We start from the raw sequence: 19,770 nt of genomic DNA, 5'->3' as shown, positions 1-19,770 counted from the left end.
CACTTTTTAAATTGTTGGTAAGTGGAAATTTAATTTATATAATTGTATTAATACCAACGGTGACAAATGCTTAGTAAACTAGACATAAACTTTTATTTCATTAACTTCTGATATTTTTTAATTTTTTTTTTTTTTAATAGTTATTATTGAATTATTATTTATTGTAATTGCTTTTTTACAATCAGAGGTTAATTATTATTAATAAATCAATACATTTAAATTAAAAAAAAAGGTAAAAAAAAACGAGATGAAGTTAGATTAGAACTGATGTGCCTTGCCCTTGTAAGATTCAAATATTTCATTAATTAAATTTTCATTTGGTTATAACTCTGGAACCGATAAAAATAAGAACCATTAAGATACATTGTTGATAGGCTCTCAGTAAGGGCTTATTACTGCAGTTAACAAAAAAGTTCAAAATCAAAAGTTTTGGGCTTTTTGGAAACGTTTGGTTCAGTCGATTGCAATCAAAAGGGTAGGTGCACAACTAGATGTTACAACAGTCCTAAATCCAACATTTCAACATGCTACGGCTAATCGTTTTTGGGTTATGCAGTATACATACGTGCGTAAGTACAGACGTCACGCCGAAAACCAGTCAAAATGGATTCAAGGATGGTCAAAATGGATATTTCCGTTGAAATCTGAAAACCGAAACCTTCCCCGATCACAATACTTCCTTTACTTCGTACAAGGAAGTAAAAATAGCGGCAATTTTTAATGTTTTTCACTGCTAGTTTCAAACTCACCAACAATACACTCCAAGTATTGGTCTCATACATAAAAAAATATTCTAAAGTACCAGCGTTTGCTACATTTTTTTTTGTTTTTAGTCTTTTACTGTTGAGCATTCACTTAAGAGTAAACTAGTAAGAGTAATAACTCTTACCTGTAAAAACAATAAATGGCAGAAATTTTAAAAACTGTTATTTTTTAATGCCCTTTAAAATTATCGGTCACAACCTCTACTCTTCAGAGTACTCCCCTACTCAAAAAGAGTAGGGGTTGTGACGGATAATTTTTTTTACCATTAAAATTTTTGTGTTCACCTTCCTGGGTGTTTCGGATATGTCAGTCTATTGCCTAAAAAAATAACGTTTCGAGGTAAGTAAATCTGTTAAATTTCATTTTTCCAAGTTTAATGGTCGAAAAGTTATTTACGAATTCCTATACTTTATTTACATTGTATAACGAACGAACTGAATTAATTTTTATTTTTTTAAATGAAAAATTATTCAGAATTACATACACAAACATGCTAGTGTGATTAATACATTTCCAGTATATTTTAAAAAAGGGTTAGGCTTTTACTTTAAATCACTCTTGTTTGTAGCTTGCATACGTTTTTCAAACGTTTGATTAACTAGCTATCAGTTTTAATAATAAATATAGTAATAAAATATAATATATAATAAAAAAATACCAATTAAATAACATGAAAAACTTGCGTATGATGTATTACTCGTTGCTTATAATAAGTATTATACTTATTAAGGCGAAAAATTTCGGTTTTCTGATTTCAACAGAAATATCCATTTTGACCATCCCTGAATCCATTTTGACTAGTTTCGGTGTGACGTTTGTACGTACGTACGTATGTATCTTGAATAACTCAAAAACGATTAGCCGTAGAAAGTTGAAATTTTGGATTTAGGATTATTGTAACATCTAATTGTGCACCTCCCATTATGTTGCAATCGACTGGACCAGACGTGTCCAAAACGTCCAAAATCCAAATTTTTGTATTTTGGACTTCTTAATTGCAATAATAAACCCTTATTGAGAGCTTTTCAACAATATATCATAAGTGGTACTTATTTCCATTGGTTCCAGAATTATAGCCAAATTAAATATTTGGATCTTACAAGGGGAAGGTACATCGGTTCAAATCCGACTTCATCTTTTTTTTTTTATTTAAATGTATTCATTTATTAATAATTATTAACATCTGATTGTAAAAATATTTACAACAAATAATAACAATAAAAAAAGAAAATATGAAAAAAATCAGAAGTTAACAGTGAAATAAAATTTTATGTACTTTTAAAAATGAGTATATGTAATTTAGTAGGAATACAAGGAAGTCATCAGGTGTACACGTCAGATTTTTTTTTCAATTATTTTTATTGAAATTAAACAACACTTCTTTCCTCCTTTAGGGAGATGCTCTTTGAGAAGAGGAAATAGATGCAAGAAGGCTATGGTACGAGTAATAAAAGCGATTCAAAATAAATAAACGGTTTACCTATAAGCGTCAAAGGAGTTCGGTGAAATCAAAAGATGTCACAAAGATAATTTGCAAGAAAATCATAAAAACCTTCGAAGGAAATCCTGATGCGAAAGAAATTAAGCGCCGATGACTGATATTAAAAATCCATTCTCAGGATTCAGTTACCGATTTAAATGATTACGGGAATAATGATGATGTTAACTAGAATACGATCGCGGAAAAAGCTATGAAAAATTGTAGAAGAGATTTTTTATAGTCAATCCCGTAATGAACGATGATCATTTAGAACATGAATTGTTAAGTAGACTTCATCCGATTATGTATCCGACTGGTAAATAAATTAAATTTATTTACCAGTAAGTTTATTATTATTTTTTCCTGTTTATTATGAGTTTATCTGATTATCGCTTAAACGGTAGATATGTATCAAATTTATTTAACAAGTTTTGGCTTTTGAGCGTTTAAAAAAAAATACAATTTTAATAAATATTCATTTTATTTGCATTAAAACATCATTGTATGTATGTATGTAAACATTTTTACTTCCTTGAAGGAAATATTATAATCGCGAAAGATTTCTGTTTTCAGATTTCAACAGAAATATCCATTTTGACTAGTTTCAGCGTGACATCTGTACGTACGTACGTACGTATGTATCTTGAATAACTCAAAAACGATTAGCCGTAGAATGTTGAAATTTTGGATTTAGGACTGTTGTAACATCTAGTTTTACACCGCCCCCTTTTGATTGCAATCAACTAATCCAAAAGTGTCCAAAAAAGTCTAAAATCCAGAAATTTGGATTTTGGACCTTTCTTAGCTGCAGTAATAAGCTCTCATTGAGAGCTTTTCAACGATATATCATAAAAGGTTCTTATTTTGATTAGTTCCAGAATTAAAGCCAAATAAAATTTTAATTAATGAAATATTTGGATCTTACAAGGGGAAGGCACATTAGTTCAAATTCGACTACATTTCCTTTCTTTTTAATATATATTTTTTTTAATTTAAATACATTGAATAATTAATAATTACTAACCTCTGATTGTAAAAAAAGATTTTACAATAAATAATAATTTAATAATAACAATAAAAAAATAAAAAATATATGAAAAAGTCAGAAGTTATTAGTTAAATAAAATTACGTACTTTTAAAAATGTGCATATATAATTTAGTAGGAGTACAAGGAAGTCATGTGACGTCCACATCAATTTTTTTATTAATTTATATTTGATACCAAAGGTTGCCTAATATGAAAATTATTGCATTTTAGGAGAAACTTAAAAATCTACTCGTATGAAAAATCTCCAAACCAAATTTTTTTTTTAAATTACAATTTTTTTGTTGTATGTCGTTACGTAATATAAATTCTAAAATCCTTTTTAAACATGCCTACAAATTAACTTGTCTATGTAAATGAAATGTAGCAATATTTTGCCTTTTCGCTATCGAAGTTGGACAATGAATTTTCAGTACTAGAGAACAGACTGACAAGTTAAGTTATATGTCAATATTTATCGCACTTAAAAATTATCAGAATTACAAAAATAATAAACTTAAATATTCAAAAAAGCGTATTCTTTATCGTTGTTAAAAAGAAATATAAATGTGGTGTACGTATATATATATATATATATATATATATATATATATATTAGTGTCCTTGAAACGTGAGAGTCTTTAAAACTTATTTATTTTATCACCGATGGTTGGATGGCAGAATTTATCGAGGCGTAAATAAACAAATAAACATGAAATTATTTAACGTGTACGTAAATGAAAAGTTAATAAACAGACGGATAATAAAATATTTTTATTACATCGAAACACAAGAAGATAAACGATACGTATCAAGAAAAATTCAAAAATACGTAAACCAAATGAAAATATTCACAATTCCGAGGCGGTATATTAAAATCGGCGGGTATAAAATGCGGCAGCTATTACAAGAATAATAATAATACATAACGAAACCGGTGATGTATGCCCAGACAAAATCGTAGACGGCGCTGGAACGATACATATATACATTATAGTACATAACAGCATTACAGATATCAGGAGACTGTACGTTGCCGTGCAATCGCAGATCATACAGACGAGTGAGAGGGCGTTAGTTAGAAGGAGAAAGAAGTTAGAAACAGGAACGACAGCGGCGTGTTTAGCGTTCGGTATGGCGAGATGCAAGATCAGTCGCCGGTTCGCCGTCTTACCGTAAACATAGTGAAATTCAACGCGGTAAACGAGTAAATGCATGTAATACGAAATTCAGCACGATGTGAACATTATAAACACAGAACGTCATAAGCGCACATTTACGAGTGGCAAGGGTTCTTTTATCGGATAAATATACGTGTGGAATTATTTTTTAAATTACACTGTAATTTACTGAAAATAAATTCTGATCGTTGAAGTAATTGCAAAAAATTACTTTAACTGGGAGATTTTATTTGAATGAATCAAGGATTAAGGAAAAAATACTTAAAAACAATGGACATGTTAGGTATAAATACTGTTGTGTTATTGTTAATGGTTAACAATCTAAAACTTACGGCAAGCCAGGGTCAGTAATAAATAATTTATTTTTTATTTTTATTTTTTTAACGGCGCGCCGCTGCGCACCGCAGTACGTTACATCATCAAAGCAATAGTGTGTCTGTGTGTTGTATGAATGTGTGTTACCCTTTACCCCAAAAAATACACTTTATGAATATATAAGATGTTACCTTGCACTTTCTTACAAAGCAGGTCTTTCCAAAAAGTTAAATATAATCCTGTTAATTCCTTAATGAACAACCGATAAAATTAATTAAGATTCAATAGAATAAAAACATAATTTTCCTATTAAATAATTATTTAAGCCTTTTTATAAATAGCAATTTTTTATAGTAACTATTCCGAGAATTTTAATCACGAATTAAGAGAATTTTAATATAAGATTATAATAAGCTACATATATCGTTATTTACTTTATTGCCATAATGATGTGCATTTATTTACTACTGGAGTTATTTATTTATAAGCGATGCTATTAGCTAATTAATTTTGATTGTAGTATCTAACGCGTGGGTACCAGAGATCTCCAGGAAAACTTAGGGACATAGCCGATCTTCTGCAAGTCAATGGACAGATTTGCATCTCATAATCAAAATCCATCGAAATTAAACCTTTTTTTTTTTTTTTTTTAACTGAAAGCCGATATAATTCACTGGTTATTCCTCAAAATGATGTCTAACATATATATATATATATATATATACTGTTTCTTTTCGCATACATCCGTCTTCTACTAGTCTTTTACTATTGAAGCTTTTCTTAACTATATTTTTGATAGAATTAAATTACATTAAACAATTAATGATTATACGATTTTATCATTAAAGTACTTAAATTTTGGTTACATTTTTTAAACTATATTTGATATTTTTCGGTTATTAAAAATGCAAGCATCACTACATGGTTAAATAATAATATAAAATTTTCACGAAAATATTGTAATTAAAAATCTTTATGTAAACCAACAATCTCTTCAATGATAATTTTGCTGTTTCTATTTTTTCAGTCATAAAATCTGTTTTTTGGGGTTTTTTTTCTCAGAGCCTGTACCAAACTATAATTTTTCAAAGAATTAACAATGACTTGATTTTTATATTACGCCCATGAAAGCGTAACCTAAATATATCGATTTTTCATTTTATATATATATATATATATATATATAGTTACGGTATATTTATTTTTTATGACAATTTCGACTATGGAATAGCGCGCGCGCGCGCGCGCACACACACACACACACACACAACATATATATATATATAATGTTTTTCAGTATTGTTTAAGCTATATTTTAAATATACAGTTTTTTTTTTATGGGACTGCCATTCTCTGGTAATTTTTTGTTAGATTTTTACTGTAAATACATTCATAATGTATAAGGAGTACAGTTGGATTAACTTAATTCAATCCAACTTATTATAAAACTAGACGGTCCCGTTTAGCTAGGGGATCCGCCCCCTGGATTCCCATTGAGTTCGTTATCTTCATTGTTATGAGAATAATACTGATAAATAGAAATTAACCCTGAAAAGCTATCTTTCCTTTAACGTTTTCCTCGTTCTTGACGCAGAAGCTCTGATACGCTTCTGCTGTAGACAAAAATACAACTCTAATCTGGCCGTAGCACTCTCGGTCAACAGCTAACCGAGAATCACGCATTTCACATTTGTTTCAGAGGACCGAGATACTCTCATTCCTTTAGCGGACTTTGATTAATAAGAAAGGTCACCTTTTTTTTTTGAAGGCAACTTTTTTAACCTCTGATAATCCAATAACGACAAGCCAAAATAAACAATCAAAACCCGTAAAAGTTCGCTACATATGCTAATTTAAACTAACTTCAATAATAATAATTGTAATAATAAAATATTATATATTTTACTTCATTTTATCATGATAACAGAAATATAATGAAGTAAAATAATTAAATCCATTTCTTTAATGAATAATATTTAAACCCCCCCCTCCCGTCCCATTAGAAATATAATGGTAATTTTAATTGGAGATAATGATCAAAGCTTGTAAGGTATAAATATGAAAACTTTAATTAAAATCTTTCCGGTAGTTTTTATGTGATGCGCGCACAGCGACGCATCAATAATAATAATTCTAGTAATAATTATTTTTTTTAATAATGTGATTACGGATTCAACTGCTATGGTCATTAGCCCAATTGGAAATTTATAGAGTATGAAAAATGCCGGGCCCAACCGGGATTCGAACCCGGGACTTCCGGATGAAAGACCGAGACGCTACCACTTCGCCACGGAGATCGGCAGTTAACATTTTATTATATGTGTAAATTAATTTAATTAATTTAAATTATAATCAAAAGGTTGATGATATTACTGACGATTTCTGATTTTACTCTAAGTACATCAGAGTTTAAAAGATTAATCAGTTGTATGCGTCTGTTTACATTAAAAAAATAATAGTAAGGAGCCATAGACATAATAGCACGCTGAATTCACTTATTAATAGTCAAAAAAGAAAATTCAAGTGACAGGGATTTTATTATACGTCTGTTGCCTATTTTTTAGGTCTATTTTCTTCAAAATTGATTTCATTATAAGTAAATCTGTACGTTATTCATATCAAATAGTTTCAAAAAACGTTTTTGTATTTTAAACTTAACATTAATTATGATTTTAATATGCTATAATGAAATTTCCGTATTATCTGAACTATATGTCTAATGTCTAATATTGTCTACATATATATATATATATGTGTGTATAAAACAAAAAGATTTTTTTTTTAGTATTATTTGGTAAGAAAAAGATTATATAATTGTTTATAAATCACGAAAAAGGTAAACATTTTCAAACTGAATTATGAAGCAGATTCATAGCTGATGTTTTATATAGCTTAAAAATAATTTTTAATACATGCAAACGAATACGCATACTAGACTGCCAAACACATTACCCTAGTTACGCAGTCGCGTAAAAATACATCCTTACTACCCGATCGGGAAGCGACTGTGGGAAGGCGCTGGTACAGTTTGTAACGGGCTTAAGTATAAGTAAAATAATTTTTTTCCTACCTATTTAACCGACTGAAAGTCTGTCACTACTCGCATGAATTTCATGTACGAATAGTATATTATGATAATAACAAATTCGCCGATGCAGTTACGATAGCCGTGGTTTAAATTTCCACGTTAAATTTCATTAGAAAAATTTAATGAAGAAAATCGGGTAAATCACGCGAAGCGGGGTAAAAGGCAAGTACTTTATTTTTTACGGGTAATTCCGGTAAAATATTAGATGGGACCCGATCCATGCCCAATTATATTTCTATATATATATATATAAATATATATGTTCTCTTACATCGAATTTATTAGATTAGGAAATGTTAAACAGAAAATTATTATGCACGGTTCGTTAACTGCCCACAAAAGCGAGAAAAACGCCACAAATTTACTAAAAAAAATTCATAATTTTTCAAACTATTTTTAATGGCTAAGAGAAAAAAGAGAAAAATAATTTCCCACATTTAAAGAGAAAGCACATTCCGCCAACTGATTGGCAGATTTTTGTTTGACGACAGGGCACATTAAGGTCTTCAGGCTTCTATAATGTAGCCCGATTAAACTTACAGTGAACATAAAAAACATAGGTAAAGTGGTACCGATTAATCGTTTCATTTTAATGATCCACTATTTAATAGATAGTCTAACCAGATTGTAAAATATTAAATTCAATTAATAATAATAATAATAGTAATAACAAAATTATACTACCGTTTAAATGTATCTTAGATAGCCGATCAAAAAACAACCCTCTTTTGTTTACGATTACTTTAACCGGATTCTTTTACAGAACGGTAATTATTCTAAAATAATAATAGTGCTTTAAAATTTCCGATAATTTTGACGCCTATAAACTCGCAACGGATAGAAAAAACCTCAAGATTGTTTTATCTCTCAATGTTAACTATGCAATTTCCGTTTATTAATTAAAAATCTACCTTAAAAATCCGATGAATCTTTCTATGAAAAATTTTTAATCGGACACGACTTAATCTACGTGCTGAAAAAAAAATTGTAATAACCTATTAATCACCTAATAACTAAGTTTTTCTACGTCATTGCCCAATTTTGACGTTCGTTAAATAAATAATTTTTACAAATATCGGCAAAAAAAAATCGTCGATATCTTAAAACAAACATTTTTTACAAAACGTAATTAGCCGAATACGAAAATGTATAATGCAATTAAAAAGTAACCGTTATTATAAATTGCTGTTTGAATGGAGCTCATAAAAATCATTTTTCCGGCAAATCATTTTATTGCTAAATATTTATTGAGCGGCGCGAAGTTTCGGTTTTATTTACAAAAATATAAATTCATCTGCTACGTAATAATGTTGTTTTTCAATACCGCAAACTTTTTTTTTTTTTTAATTTTATACAATCATTCTTTACTGATATAGTTAAGACGGAAATTCAGAAAAACACGTTGGTTAAAAAAGTCTAAACTTGGCGAGAGGAAAGAAAGAAGATTAGTTATTAAGCGGTTATCAAAAAAGGAAACTTTCAGATTTTTTTACACGTTCAATCGAGCCCGGCTACCTAATAAAAGTATAACTTTTATAACATAAAAAGTATACATTTTATGAATGTAATGAAAAAAATACAAATTTTTTAATAATAAAAATTACACGGAGTTAAGATCCAAAAAAAAACAAAAAAAAAAAAACAGAATATTAACTTTTTAGAGGTGAGGAAAAAATTTTAAGAAATTTTTATAAAAATATTAATATTTAGATTAAAAAATTTACTTTAGTAAATTTTTCTCTAAATCTGACACCCCCTCAATAAAGGCTATATAGAACAATAAATGTTCTACTTTAGTAGAACATTTTCAAAAAACTTTAATGCATTTTACATTCGAGGTCTATCATTTTTTAAAAAGATATAGACATTTCTTAATTGCTCTATACATGAAGTATAAAAATTCAAAAAATGTTTGAAAAATATTTAAAACGAAAGGAAGATAGAGCGAAAGAAAAAAAACCATATTTTGGTTTTACAAGGTGGGGGTTAATTTTTTGAAAAAGGTTTTTCTAATTCGAATACTTTTTCTATTTTGTGAATAGTTTTCTCTAAAATATCTCTGAAGAAAATCGAAATTTGTATTTTCGCGATATCCACCCCCTAACGAATTAAAAAAAAATTATGTATGCCCTATATAAAGAAATATTTCAGCCATATTTGAAGAAAATCGATTCAGTCAATCCTGAGCGAGATAAAGGGCCAAAAGCAGTAACCCACTGGGCTGGTCTAGTGGTGAACTCGTCATCGCAAATCTGCTGTTTCGAAATCGAGAGTTCTAAGGTTCAAATCCTAGTGAAGGCAGTTACTTTTATATGGATTTGAATACTAGAACGTAGACACCGGTGTTTTTTGGTGTTCTCCGGGACCACCGTTAGGTATTACTTCAGAAGATGAAATGAATGTTTTGTAGCGTGTATGAAAATGCCATGCCTGACCGGAATTCAAATTAAGGACCTCCAGATGAGAGGCCGAGACTTCTTTGGTTTCTTTTTCCTGTTTAGCCTTCGGTAACTACCGTTTAGATAATTCTTCAGAGGATGAATGAGGATGATATGTATGAGTGTAAATGAAGTGTAGTCTTGTACATTCTCAGTTCGACCGTTCCTGAGACGTGTGGTTAATTGAAACCCAACCACCACAGAACACCGGTATCCACGATCTAGTATTCAAATCCGTGTAAAAATAACTGGCTTTACTAGGACTTGAACGCTGGAACTCTCAACTTCCAAATCAGCTGATTTGGGAAGACGCGTTCACCACTAGACCAACCCGGTGGGTTAGACTTCTTTGGTTGGTTTCAATTAACCACACGCCTAGGAATGGTCGTCCTGAGAGTGTACAAAACTACACTTCATTTACATTCATACATATCATCTTCATTCATCCTCTCAAGTAATACCTTACGGTGGTTCCGGAGACTTAAAACGTAAAGATTTGCAAAAAAAAAAAAAAACCAGATACTCCATTTTTTATATGATCACCATACTTTCCCTTTTATTATAGCTATTCTAGCTATATTCGCCGAGAAAGTAAAAAAAAAAAAAAACCGGTTTGATAAGTATACTTTTCTTTGACGTATATATATATATATATACACACATGTTTTTATATATACATGTTCTTTGACGTATATATATATATATATATATATACACATGTCAAAGAAAAGTATACTTATCAAACTGGTTGTTTTTATTTATATTTATTTTTTCAAACAAAAATTTCAGTAACGAAATTAAATTAGAGGAGTGACAATAAAATAATTACGGAATAAAATAAGAAGGAAATTACATTTTCAGCGTTATTAAAATTAAAAACTCATCGGCCAGTATAATTACTTCGATTAGATTGGCTTTATGATCCAATAACATTAAAAATCGGAAGATACATTACATGTAAGTACTTCAGTCGTTTTAACCGAATTCGGTCGTAATGTAACCGGAAAAAGTAATCAGAAGATAAATAATAAAACTTTTCAAAGATATCGTGTAACAGTGAATAAAAAAAAACGTCCCTTTACATGACTGCAACCACCCTTTATTAAATGTTCTTATAATGAAGGGAAGACTTCTATAAATTTATTTCTAAAAAATAAATTCTCAGTCGTCGTTATTTCTTTTTTCTTTTTTTCTTTTGTAAGTAGTAAATACGTTAGAACTAAATCAATTGTTCGCCACCAACGAATTAAAAGAAAAATATGTTTTTTGCACGTGCATAATCCGACGGTGGAAGGATTTAAAAAGCGAAATGTTGTTCCAAGATTTACGACCTCCAAACTATGCGTTTCTCTTTCATTCGGCAACACACGTATTAGAGCAGTGTAGAATTGTATGCTATGCTGTGTTTAATTTTATTATTATAATCATTACTATTTCTACCCGATTATTACGAGAATTTAATTTCATTTTAAATAAATTGATAACATTTCAGTATCATTGAAACTCTGGATTTAATTATTATTCTTTTTTAAAGGCGATTTAATATACAAAATAAAACGGGAAAATAAAGGAACTATTATTTTATAAATGGAAAAAAAAAATCAGAGATTGCCGTATAAATCCGCAAAACAGCAGCAGTTTGAAGTTGTGTAACTCTTAACACAACTTCAAATATGTTTTTGTAAAACATATTTACAAAATTTATTAATATAATAATAATTATATTATTATTGTTGTGTTAAGAGTTACTTAAGTATCACAAATTAATTAATTATCACAAAGATCTCACCGGAGGGCTGACCAGTCGGACTAGAGTTATGGCCGGCAGACGGGGAGCCCGTTTGAGTAGACAACCCCGTGGGCCGTGCTTTACTTTGTTAGGGATCCGGCCCGGGGGGTTGGGTGGAAAAACTATACAAATTAGTATTGGTCAGCGAACAAAATCATACATTTTTTAATCCATAACTACAAATAAAAAATTGTAATTAAAATTTTTATAATAGCGATCGGTTACTGCTGTTTACATCTTCAGGTACAATACTATCCTCCCTTACTGAGTGAATAGTTTACAAATATTAATTTAAAATATAAACTTTTACAATTTAAAAAATTTACTTCAAAATAGGTTCGTTGATCTTTATAACCGTCCTCACGAACTACTGTTGCTGTATTTTTATTTTCCCGGCTACAATTCTATTGCTACAGCAGCAGGATAGGTATAAAGGGAAAATATAACGATCGGTCATAATTTTGACTATTAAGGTTTTTGTAAATGTCAACGTTAAAAAATCCTCTTAGTAAAAAAAATAATATAAATTTTCAGAATACATGTGCCTACGTACGCGTTGTGGAACTATTTCTATGTATTGGGCATTAATGAAATTACTTTTGGGGAAAAAATTAAAATGGAAGAGGGGTATTCCTCGCCAATTTTACTCTTTAACATTTTGTAGAGTGGCCGTAGAAGCTTTATACGATGTTTGAAATTCCAATATTTTAAGTTATCGGATTTAGGGATAAACGATATTAATTTTAAACAGTCTTGGCCCCATATCTCGAAAACCCTACCGGGAAGAGATCATTCATTGCACGATACTCATGGATTTCTTCTTTTTTTTTTCTAGCAAGCTGTAATATTTTTTAGCCGTGTTGAATAACATCCATCTAAAGAAAATCGGGTCGTCTATTAAACAAATAGTCCCATAAATAAACTTTTAAGGCCGCAGAAAAAAAGGGTCTGAATGGGATCCCGTACTTTTAATTTTTTTTTTTTTTAATTTAATTTTCAAGAGTGAAAATCCACCCGTAACTAGTATTATTGTAAGTACTTATTAAGTTATTTGAAATAAAATTATGGCATTCAAGTCAATCCGATTTACTGGTGGGAGGATAATCAACATTATCTAAACAAGATTGAAGGAGGAAGGTGAGGAATGGGACTACGCTTCAATGTCAAAAAGATCAAAATCATGACTACTACTGGTAAAAACATCAAAATCACGATTGATGATTAGCACATCAAGTGCATTGATGGTTTCATCTTTCTTGGATCCATGATCACTCGAAATGGTGGGTGCAGCCCAGAGATCAGACCGCGAATAACATTGAACCGGAAGGGAATGTTAAGCATGAACCGAATCTGGAAAAATAAAGATACTAGCTTTGGCACTAAGTGCCGGCAAATCCATGCCATCATCTTCCCTATAACCATGTATGGATGTGAAATTTGGACCCTGAAAAGGGAAGTTAGAAGAAGGATTGATGCTTTCGAACTATGGTGCTGGAGAAGAATGCTGCGGATATCACGGTCAGGCAAGATTACCAACAGGACAGTTTTGGAACGGGTAAAACCAGCCACGTCCCTTGAAGGCAAACTAATTCGGCTCAAGCTTTCGTCAAATCGTCGTGCGGTTAAATTTATTAGAAAAGTTAATGATGCTTGGCATGACCAGCGGCAAAAAGAGACCTGGCCCTCCAAGGACACGTTGGATTGATATCATCAAAGCTGACACAGGCATGGCCATGACACAACTGAAAAAAACAGCCAATGACAGAAACGGATGGAGGAAACTTGTCTTCAGAATCGCCACGGGTCGGACACGACTGAACGGATGACAACAATAATATTTTTAAACGGTTTTTGCCTCATGTCTAAAACCCGTTGACCAAAAACGACGGTTTAAATTTACAGTCTCAGTTTTCCTTTTGGCTTTGAAACATTTAAAGATACAAACGGCACTAATCAAGAGTTGCCTCTCTTTTTTTTCCTGTTTAGCCTCCGGTAACAACCGTTTCGATAATTCTTCAGAGGATGAATGAGGATGATATGTATGAGTGTAAATGAAGTGTAGTCTTGTACATTCTCAGTTCGACCGTTCCTGAGATGTGTGGTTAATTGAAACCCAACCACCAAAGAACACCGGTATCCACGATCTAGTATTCAAATCTGTGTAAAAATAACTGGCTTTACTAGGACTTGAACGCTGTAACTCTCGACTTTCCAAATCAGCTGATTTGGGAAGACGCGTTACCCAATAGACCAACCCGATGGGTTTAAAATCAAGAGTTGCCTACTCTGTATTAACGACACTCACTGCACGACCATTCTATGCGATGACACGATTAAAGTTATCCATCGCTCAAGGAACCAATATCAGCAGCGTCGGCTTGGAATACTGATATTTTAAGTACGTAAATCACTTTTATCCATTACACTTCTCACTTTCCTTAATAAGCCTGGCATTGAACAATATTATTCCTGAAAATACCTATCGTTTTCGATGTGCATCGAAATCTCATTTCAGATGGTTTACAACTATACAAATACGGTCGCTCAGCACTGTAATGGAACAGGCGATTTACCGTGTAGTAAAATACATTTGTATAATATTGAAGACATATCGTTCGCGTAGAATTACCCGCATGATAATAAGCATATCTGTCAACGAACGGTAAAACAATGCGTCCTAAATCGATACGACTGCAGCACTCTCAAATTAACTTTTTAATAAACGAGAAAAATTAAATATGTTATTTAATATTGTCGTACGTAAATTAAAATAAATCCCGACACAAGAATTTAGGTAAAGGTAGTGTAGTCACTACCATAAGCAGTAGCGTTAATAACGGTTGCGGGTTTGGTAGTTCCACAAATTATGCTTACGACACGGCTATACAGTATTCGCCTTCGTGTCATAACCGGCCAGGAGCGACAACAATTCTGCCTACACACGATACTTCGTCAAAACAATAATAAAAGCTAAATAAGCAACCTTTAAAAAACAAAACAAAAGAAACGTATTGCGTTATTACAAAGTCCATTGATAACGAACGCCCGAACACGCATAATTTATCACAGAAGCACGGGATACACAATTAGGGTCTAGACAAAACCGACCGTGACCCTTCGACATCGAGCAGTCCACCTGTCCTATCTCTCTCCTCCTCTCTCTCCTTTTCATTTCCCTGTATTTTTATTTGGCTTTAACTGAATCTCATTTTCTAAATTATACGGATGTATTCGTAGTCTGATTTATAATGTTTACAGATTTAATAAAACCGTGAATAAACTGAATACAAATTTGTGAAACTTAACGAATGACAAAGTAAATTATAATTATCTTATAAAATCCTTTCTAATAAAAGTAGTTATACGATATAAAAATATAATTAGTAATCGATAAAACTTTATCGACTAGTCAGTAATTTATAAATCGGTGAGAATATTTCAGGCGGATATTTTTTTGCAGTTCCAGGGGCGAGCGAGAGAAGTTTTTTTATTAAGGCCGAACCTGTTTTAAAGCAGCTCTCTTTAGCATTTCAAAGAAAAATATTGTTTGTGGCACCTATAATTGAACTTGCGTTATGTATTTATCTACGAGTTTATACAAACTTAATAAATAGGTTTATAGTAACAATAAAAAAAAAATTGTGGATAGCCTTATATTTCCCGACCACTTTTCTATTCGACTGCACAATTTTACTTCGTAAACGAAAATTTTTACTTCCTTTTACGAAGTAAAGGAAGTATTGTGATCGTGAAAAATGTAGGTTTTCAGATTTCAACGGAAATAACCATTTTGACTAGTTTCGACGTGACGTCTGTATGTATGTATGTATGTACGTACGTACGTACATATGTATCTCGCATAACTCAAAACGATTAGCCGCAGGATGTTGAAATTTAGGATTTAGGACTGTTGTAACATCTAATTGTGCACCTCCCCTTTTGATTGCAATCAACTGAACCAAAAATGTCCAAAAAAGCCCCCCAAAAAAAATTGGATTTTGGACTTTTTCTTAACTGCAGTAATACGCCCTGATTGAAAGCTTTCTAACAATATATCATGTGATACTTATTTTCATCGGTTCCAGAGTTATAGCCAAATTAAATTTTAATTAATGAAATATTTGGATCTTAGAAAGGAAAGGGGTCCATCGGTTCGAATCCGAATTCATCTCCTTTTTTTAACTTTTTTTTTATTTTTTTATTTAAATATATTGATTTATTAACCTATGATTGTAAAAGAATGTGTATATGTAATTTAATAGGCGTACAAGGAAGTCATGTGATGCCCACATCAGATTTTGTTAAATGAACTGCAGAAAAGTAACCGACCTTTAACTCCATTACGCCTACTCCTTTTTTTTGATTCAACTTATCAGCTATCTAATTAATATGCTTACACCATTGCCCTCCCTAAATGTTAGCGATTTTTAGACCTAATCTTATCCGATTACAAATATTTTTCAAAATTTATAAAAATTAAATAAAATTTCTAGGCCTACCTTTATTTTTACACGGTGAATAAAAAAAAAAAAGAGTATGGTAGTTAAAAATACACATTAATAGTCGTATTTGGAAAAAAATATTAATAATTTTTATATTAATGGCTGCGGAGATGAAAGTACTGAATCAATCGTTTTATATCATTTCATAATTTTGTGGGTGGCTGCTCGCGTAAGGCAAGCCGCCGACTAATAATTTTGTTGAGAAAATTACTGAACATCAAACGCTCTGCCGCGAGATATTTAAGTACATTTTTATTTACAAACATACGGTAATACGGTGGTAATTAACAACTGTAGTTTCCTACTAGGCTTATCAGAATCAAAACAAATAAAAGTAACATTAACTTTTAAAACGACAGTTGTAAAAAGCTTAGAAAATGGCCAAATGGGAAAACTGATGATCTAACAAACGCCGGAGCGGGCGAATACAATCAAAATAAATTAGTTATGAATATATGCCAATTACCATTAAAAAAATCACAGGTTACTCGATGCGAGATAAAGGACACGACTGAAGTCGGTATAACCGTGCAAAAGTTAACAAACATTTACCGAAAACTAACGAAAAGCGGTTTCCAGTCGGTTTCTTCACCGAACCGAACGTGTACTGTCCCAAATTTACACGCCAAGCTTATCGAAGTACGGATATAAGCAGACTTACAAGTTACACCTTCACTACGTTCACTTCCGGGAATGACATTATTACTTTCAGAGAAAGCAACACTGATGAGCATAAATTATACTTCAGTTGCTTTACAATTGTAAAAAAAAAAGATTATCAGTTAACAATTTGCACGGCTGTTAGGTCGAATTAGGATAAAAAATAAGTTTCTTTAGTTTTTTGAAATAAGTTTTGTTGAAAAAAATAATAAATAAAAAGTAATGAAATTAAATTGCAAAGGATAACAGGAAAAGATAAGTAAATAAAATAAGATCGACTTCGATTTTTTTTAATCTTATTATGAAGCGAATTATTTATTAAGAAAATCATCAGCAAAGATAAAAAGCTGACAACACAGTTGTAGGACTTTCCCAGAACGCGGCTTTAACCGTGTGACGGAAAAGTCCTACAACTGTGCGTTGTTTCTGACGCACGGCTTATACACACAACTTACTTTAAAATATTTATCATTTTATTTAAATATAATATTTTTTCGTTTAATTCGACGATTCTAACTAAAGCACGTCTGCGCATATCGTATTTAATTCGCGCGGGTGAGGCGGTACTAGCGGCGAAGGTCGGCACTAACTAAGCTAATGTAATTTCATAATTTACATAGAACAATTTCGCTTGTACGGTCGGCAGACTGGTGTAGACGCGGGGCTTAACGCACCAAATACCGAATCAACCGGACGATCGAGTTCGAGACCCAGCCAGACCGAGTTACTCTTTTACAATTTACATATTATTCATTTATTTAATTCTACCGCTCACCTGTGACGTCCCAACATAGCAGTCGACTACAACAGTTGTACGTCAATGATACCGACCTTTCAAATATTAACTTAATTAAACTAAATAAATAATTCAAATTTAATGTAAAAATATTTGGTTGGCAACCCTGTGGAATTTCAAATTTCCCGGTCCAAAAGGACGAAGGAAAAGGGACATTCCTACAGGGATAAAGTGAAATTGCAAGATGGCAGACTGCGACACTAGCGCTCCTTCGGGTGACAGAGGTTATTATTGACGCAGTAAGCCCTCTTAGCCTCAAGTTTAAAGCATTTTTTGGTTGGGGGTGCAATTTTCAAAAATAACTTTTTGCAAATATTGTTATTTTTTAATCGTCAACAAATGCGCCTAAGAAACATATGACCTTAATTTGGGGAAATTTCGAGATACTAAGGGTGACCTCGCTCTATAGCCGCACCTCCTTGATCTTTTAAGTTGAAAACTGAATGGCAATACCCATATATAGAAGTAATCTGACCATGTTTGATAAAAATCGGATCAGTAGTTCTGGTGATATAAGGTGATTTAGAGGCTAACACCGAACACAGACACGTACGTACGAACAGTAACATTCAGAAAATTTCCATCCGGTTTTTTGGATTTTTGGATTCCTTAGACGTCAAAACGTCAAGATCCCAAAGATGAAAACCGCATATGCCCAAATTGGACCGATTACAATACTTTCACTTCCAGAGCTATAGCTCTCTATAGAACTATCTAAACGGGAAAGTAATAATGCGATTACGATTATGAAAAACTGTTTACCGGCAACACGAATTGTATATATAGTACAAACTCCGATTTTTGGAGGTCGAAGAGAGAATAAAGTATCGAAATATATATTCATTTAACTCCCAACATTTAAGACATTTAAACCGGGCTATCTTGTTGAATGATTAATATACCCTGAAAATCTGTTGGTTTATTTACTTATAAAATAAACTGAAATTAACAACTGTAGTTTATTACATTTTAGACGATCGGTTTGCAACAGTAATATACACGATTATTCTTTTGCCAATGGAATTTGTCGTGTTAACACCCCGACAAGTTGTGTAATATCGATACAATTAATAAACGAACAAGACCGCTCTAATTTCTAATTTCGATCACGAACTGCTGCTGAAGTGCACGTCAAACTCGACAGATGATACCGTTCGACGTTCGTAGCCTTTTACAAGCTAGACAGAACCGCATCACCGCAGACCGTCTTAACTCTTATTACTCTTCGGTTGTACGTCAGTTTAACCTCGACTATCGAAGTAAATCGGTAATAAAGGAATTGCAAACTATTTAAGAATTAAAATTACAAAGATGGATTTAAACTTAGATGCTGAGATAACCAACTAAAAAAGCCGTAGCAAAAGTTTTATCGGATCGGATGAATTATTATTTACACATCACGTGACAATAAAAAATACAAAGTAATCTATTTTAATCGCTTCCTACAAATAATTATATTTTATTCATGTGGAATTAAAAAAAAAAATGTTTTATGGCTATGATTAGAATAACTGATAAATAAAGCGTAAGTGCCCTTTATTGTTTTATTATATATGCTTTTTAAACACACCACCTGCATACAGCCAAAGGTAATACTGTCCTAATATTATTATTAATAATGAAAATTACAATATAAAAATTGTATGGCTTCATTGATGCATTTGAGATTAACGTTGTACTCTGCTGACATTGATTGATGAAGGGTCGATCGTTCAGAAAATTTAAAGCATC

The 19,770-nt window shown here is 31.6% G+C and overlaps 2 protein-coding genes across 3 annotated transcripts in view; one reads left to right on the top strand and one right to left on the bottom strand.

The window, feature by feature from the left end:
* Positions 1-19,770, bottom strand: part of barc (RRM1_TatSF1_like and RRM2_TatSF1_like domain-containing protein barc) — a 181,421-nt gene that overhangs the window by 50,412 nt on the left and 111,239 nt on the right. The window lies entirely within an intron of this gene.
* LOC142331494 (galactose-specific lectin nattectin-like) overlaps positions 4,404-19,770 on the top strand; it is a 95,134-nt gene continuing 79,767 nt past the window's right edge. The window contains exon 1 of the mRNA XM_075377441.1: positions 4,404-4,794. Coding sequence (XP_075233556.1) covers positions 4,686-4,794 — 109 coding nt within the window. The 5' untranslated portion in view covers positions 4,404-4,685. The remainder of the gene's footprint in view (positions 4,795-19,770) is intronic.

Source organism: Lycorma delicatula, chromosome 10 (genome assembly GCF_047948215.1).
Source record: "Lycorma delicatula isolate Av1 chromosome 10, ASM4794821v1, whole genome shotgun sequence".
Lineage (NCBI taxonomy): Eukaryota > Metazoa > Arthropoda > Insecta > Hemiptera > Fulgoridae > Lycorma > Lycorma delicatula.
This window is presented reverse-complemented; position numbering and strand designations above follow the sequence as displayed.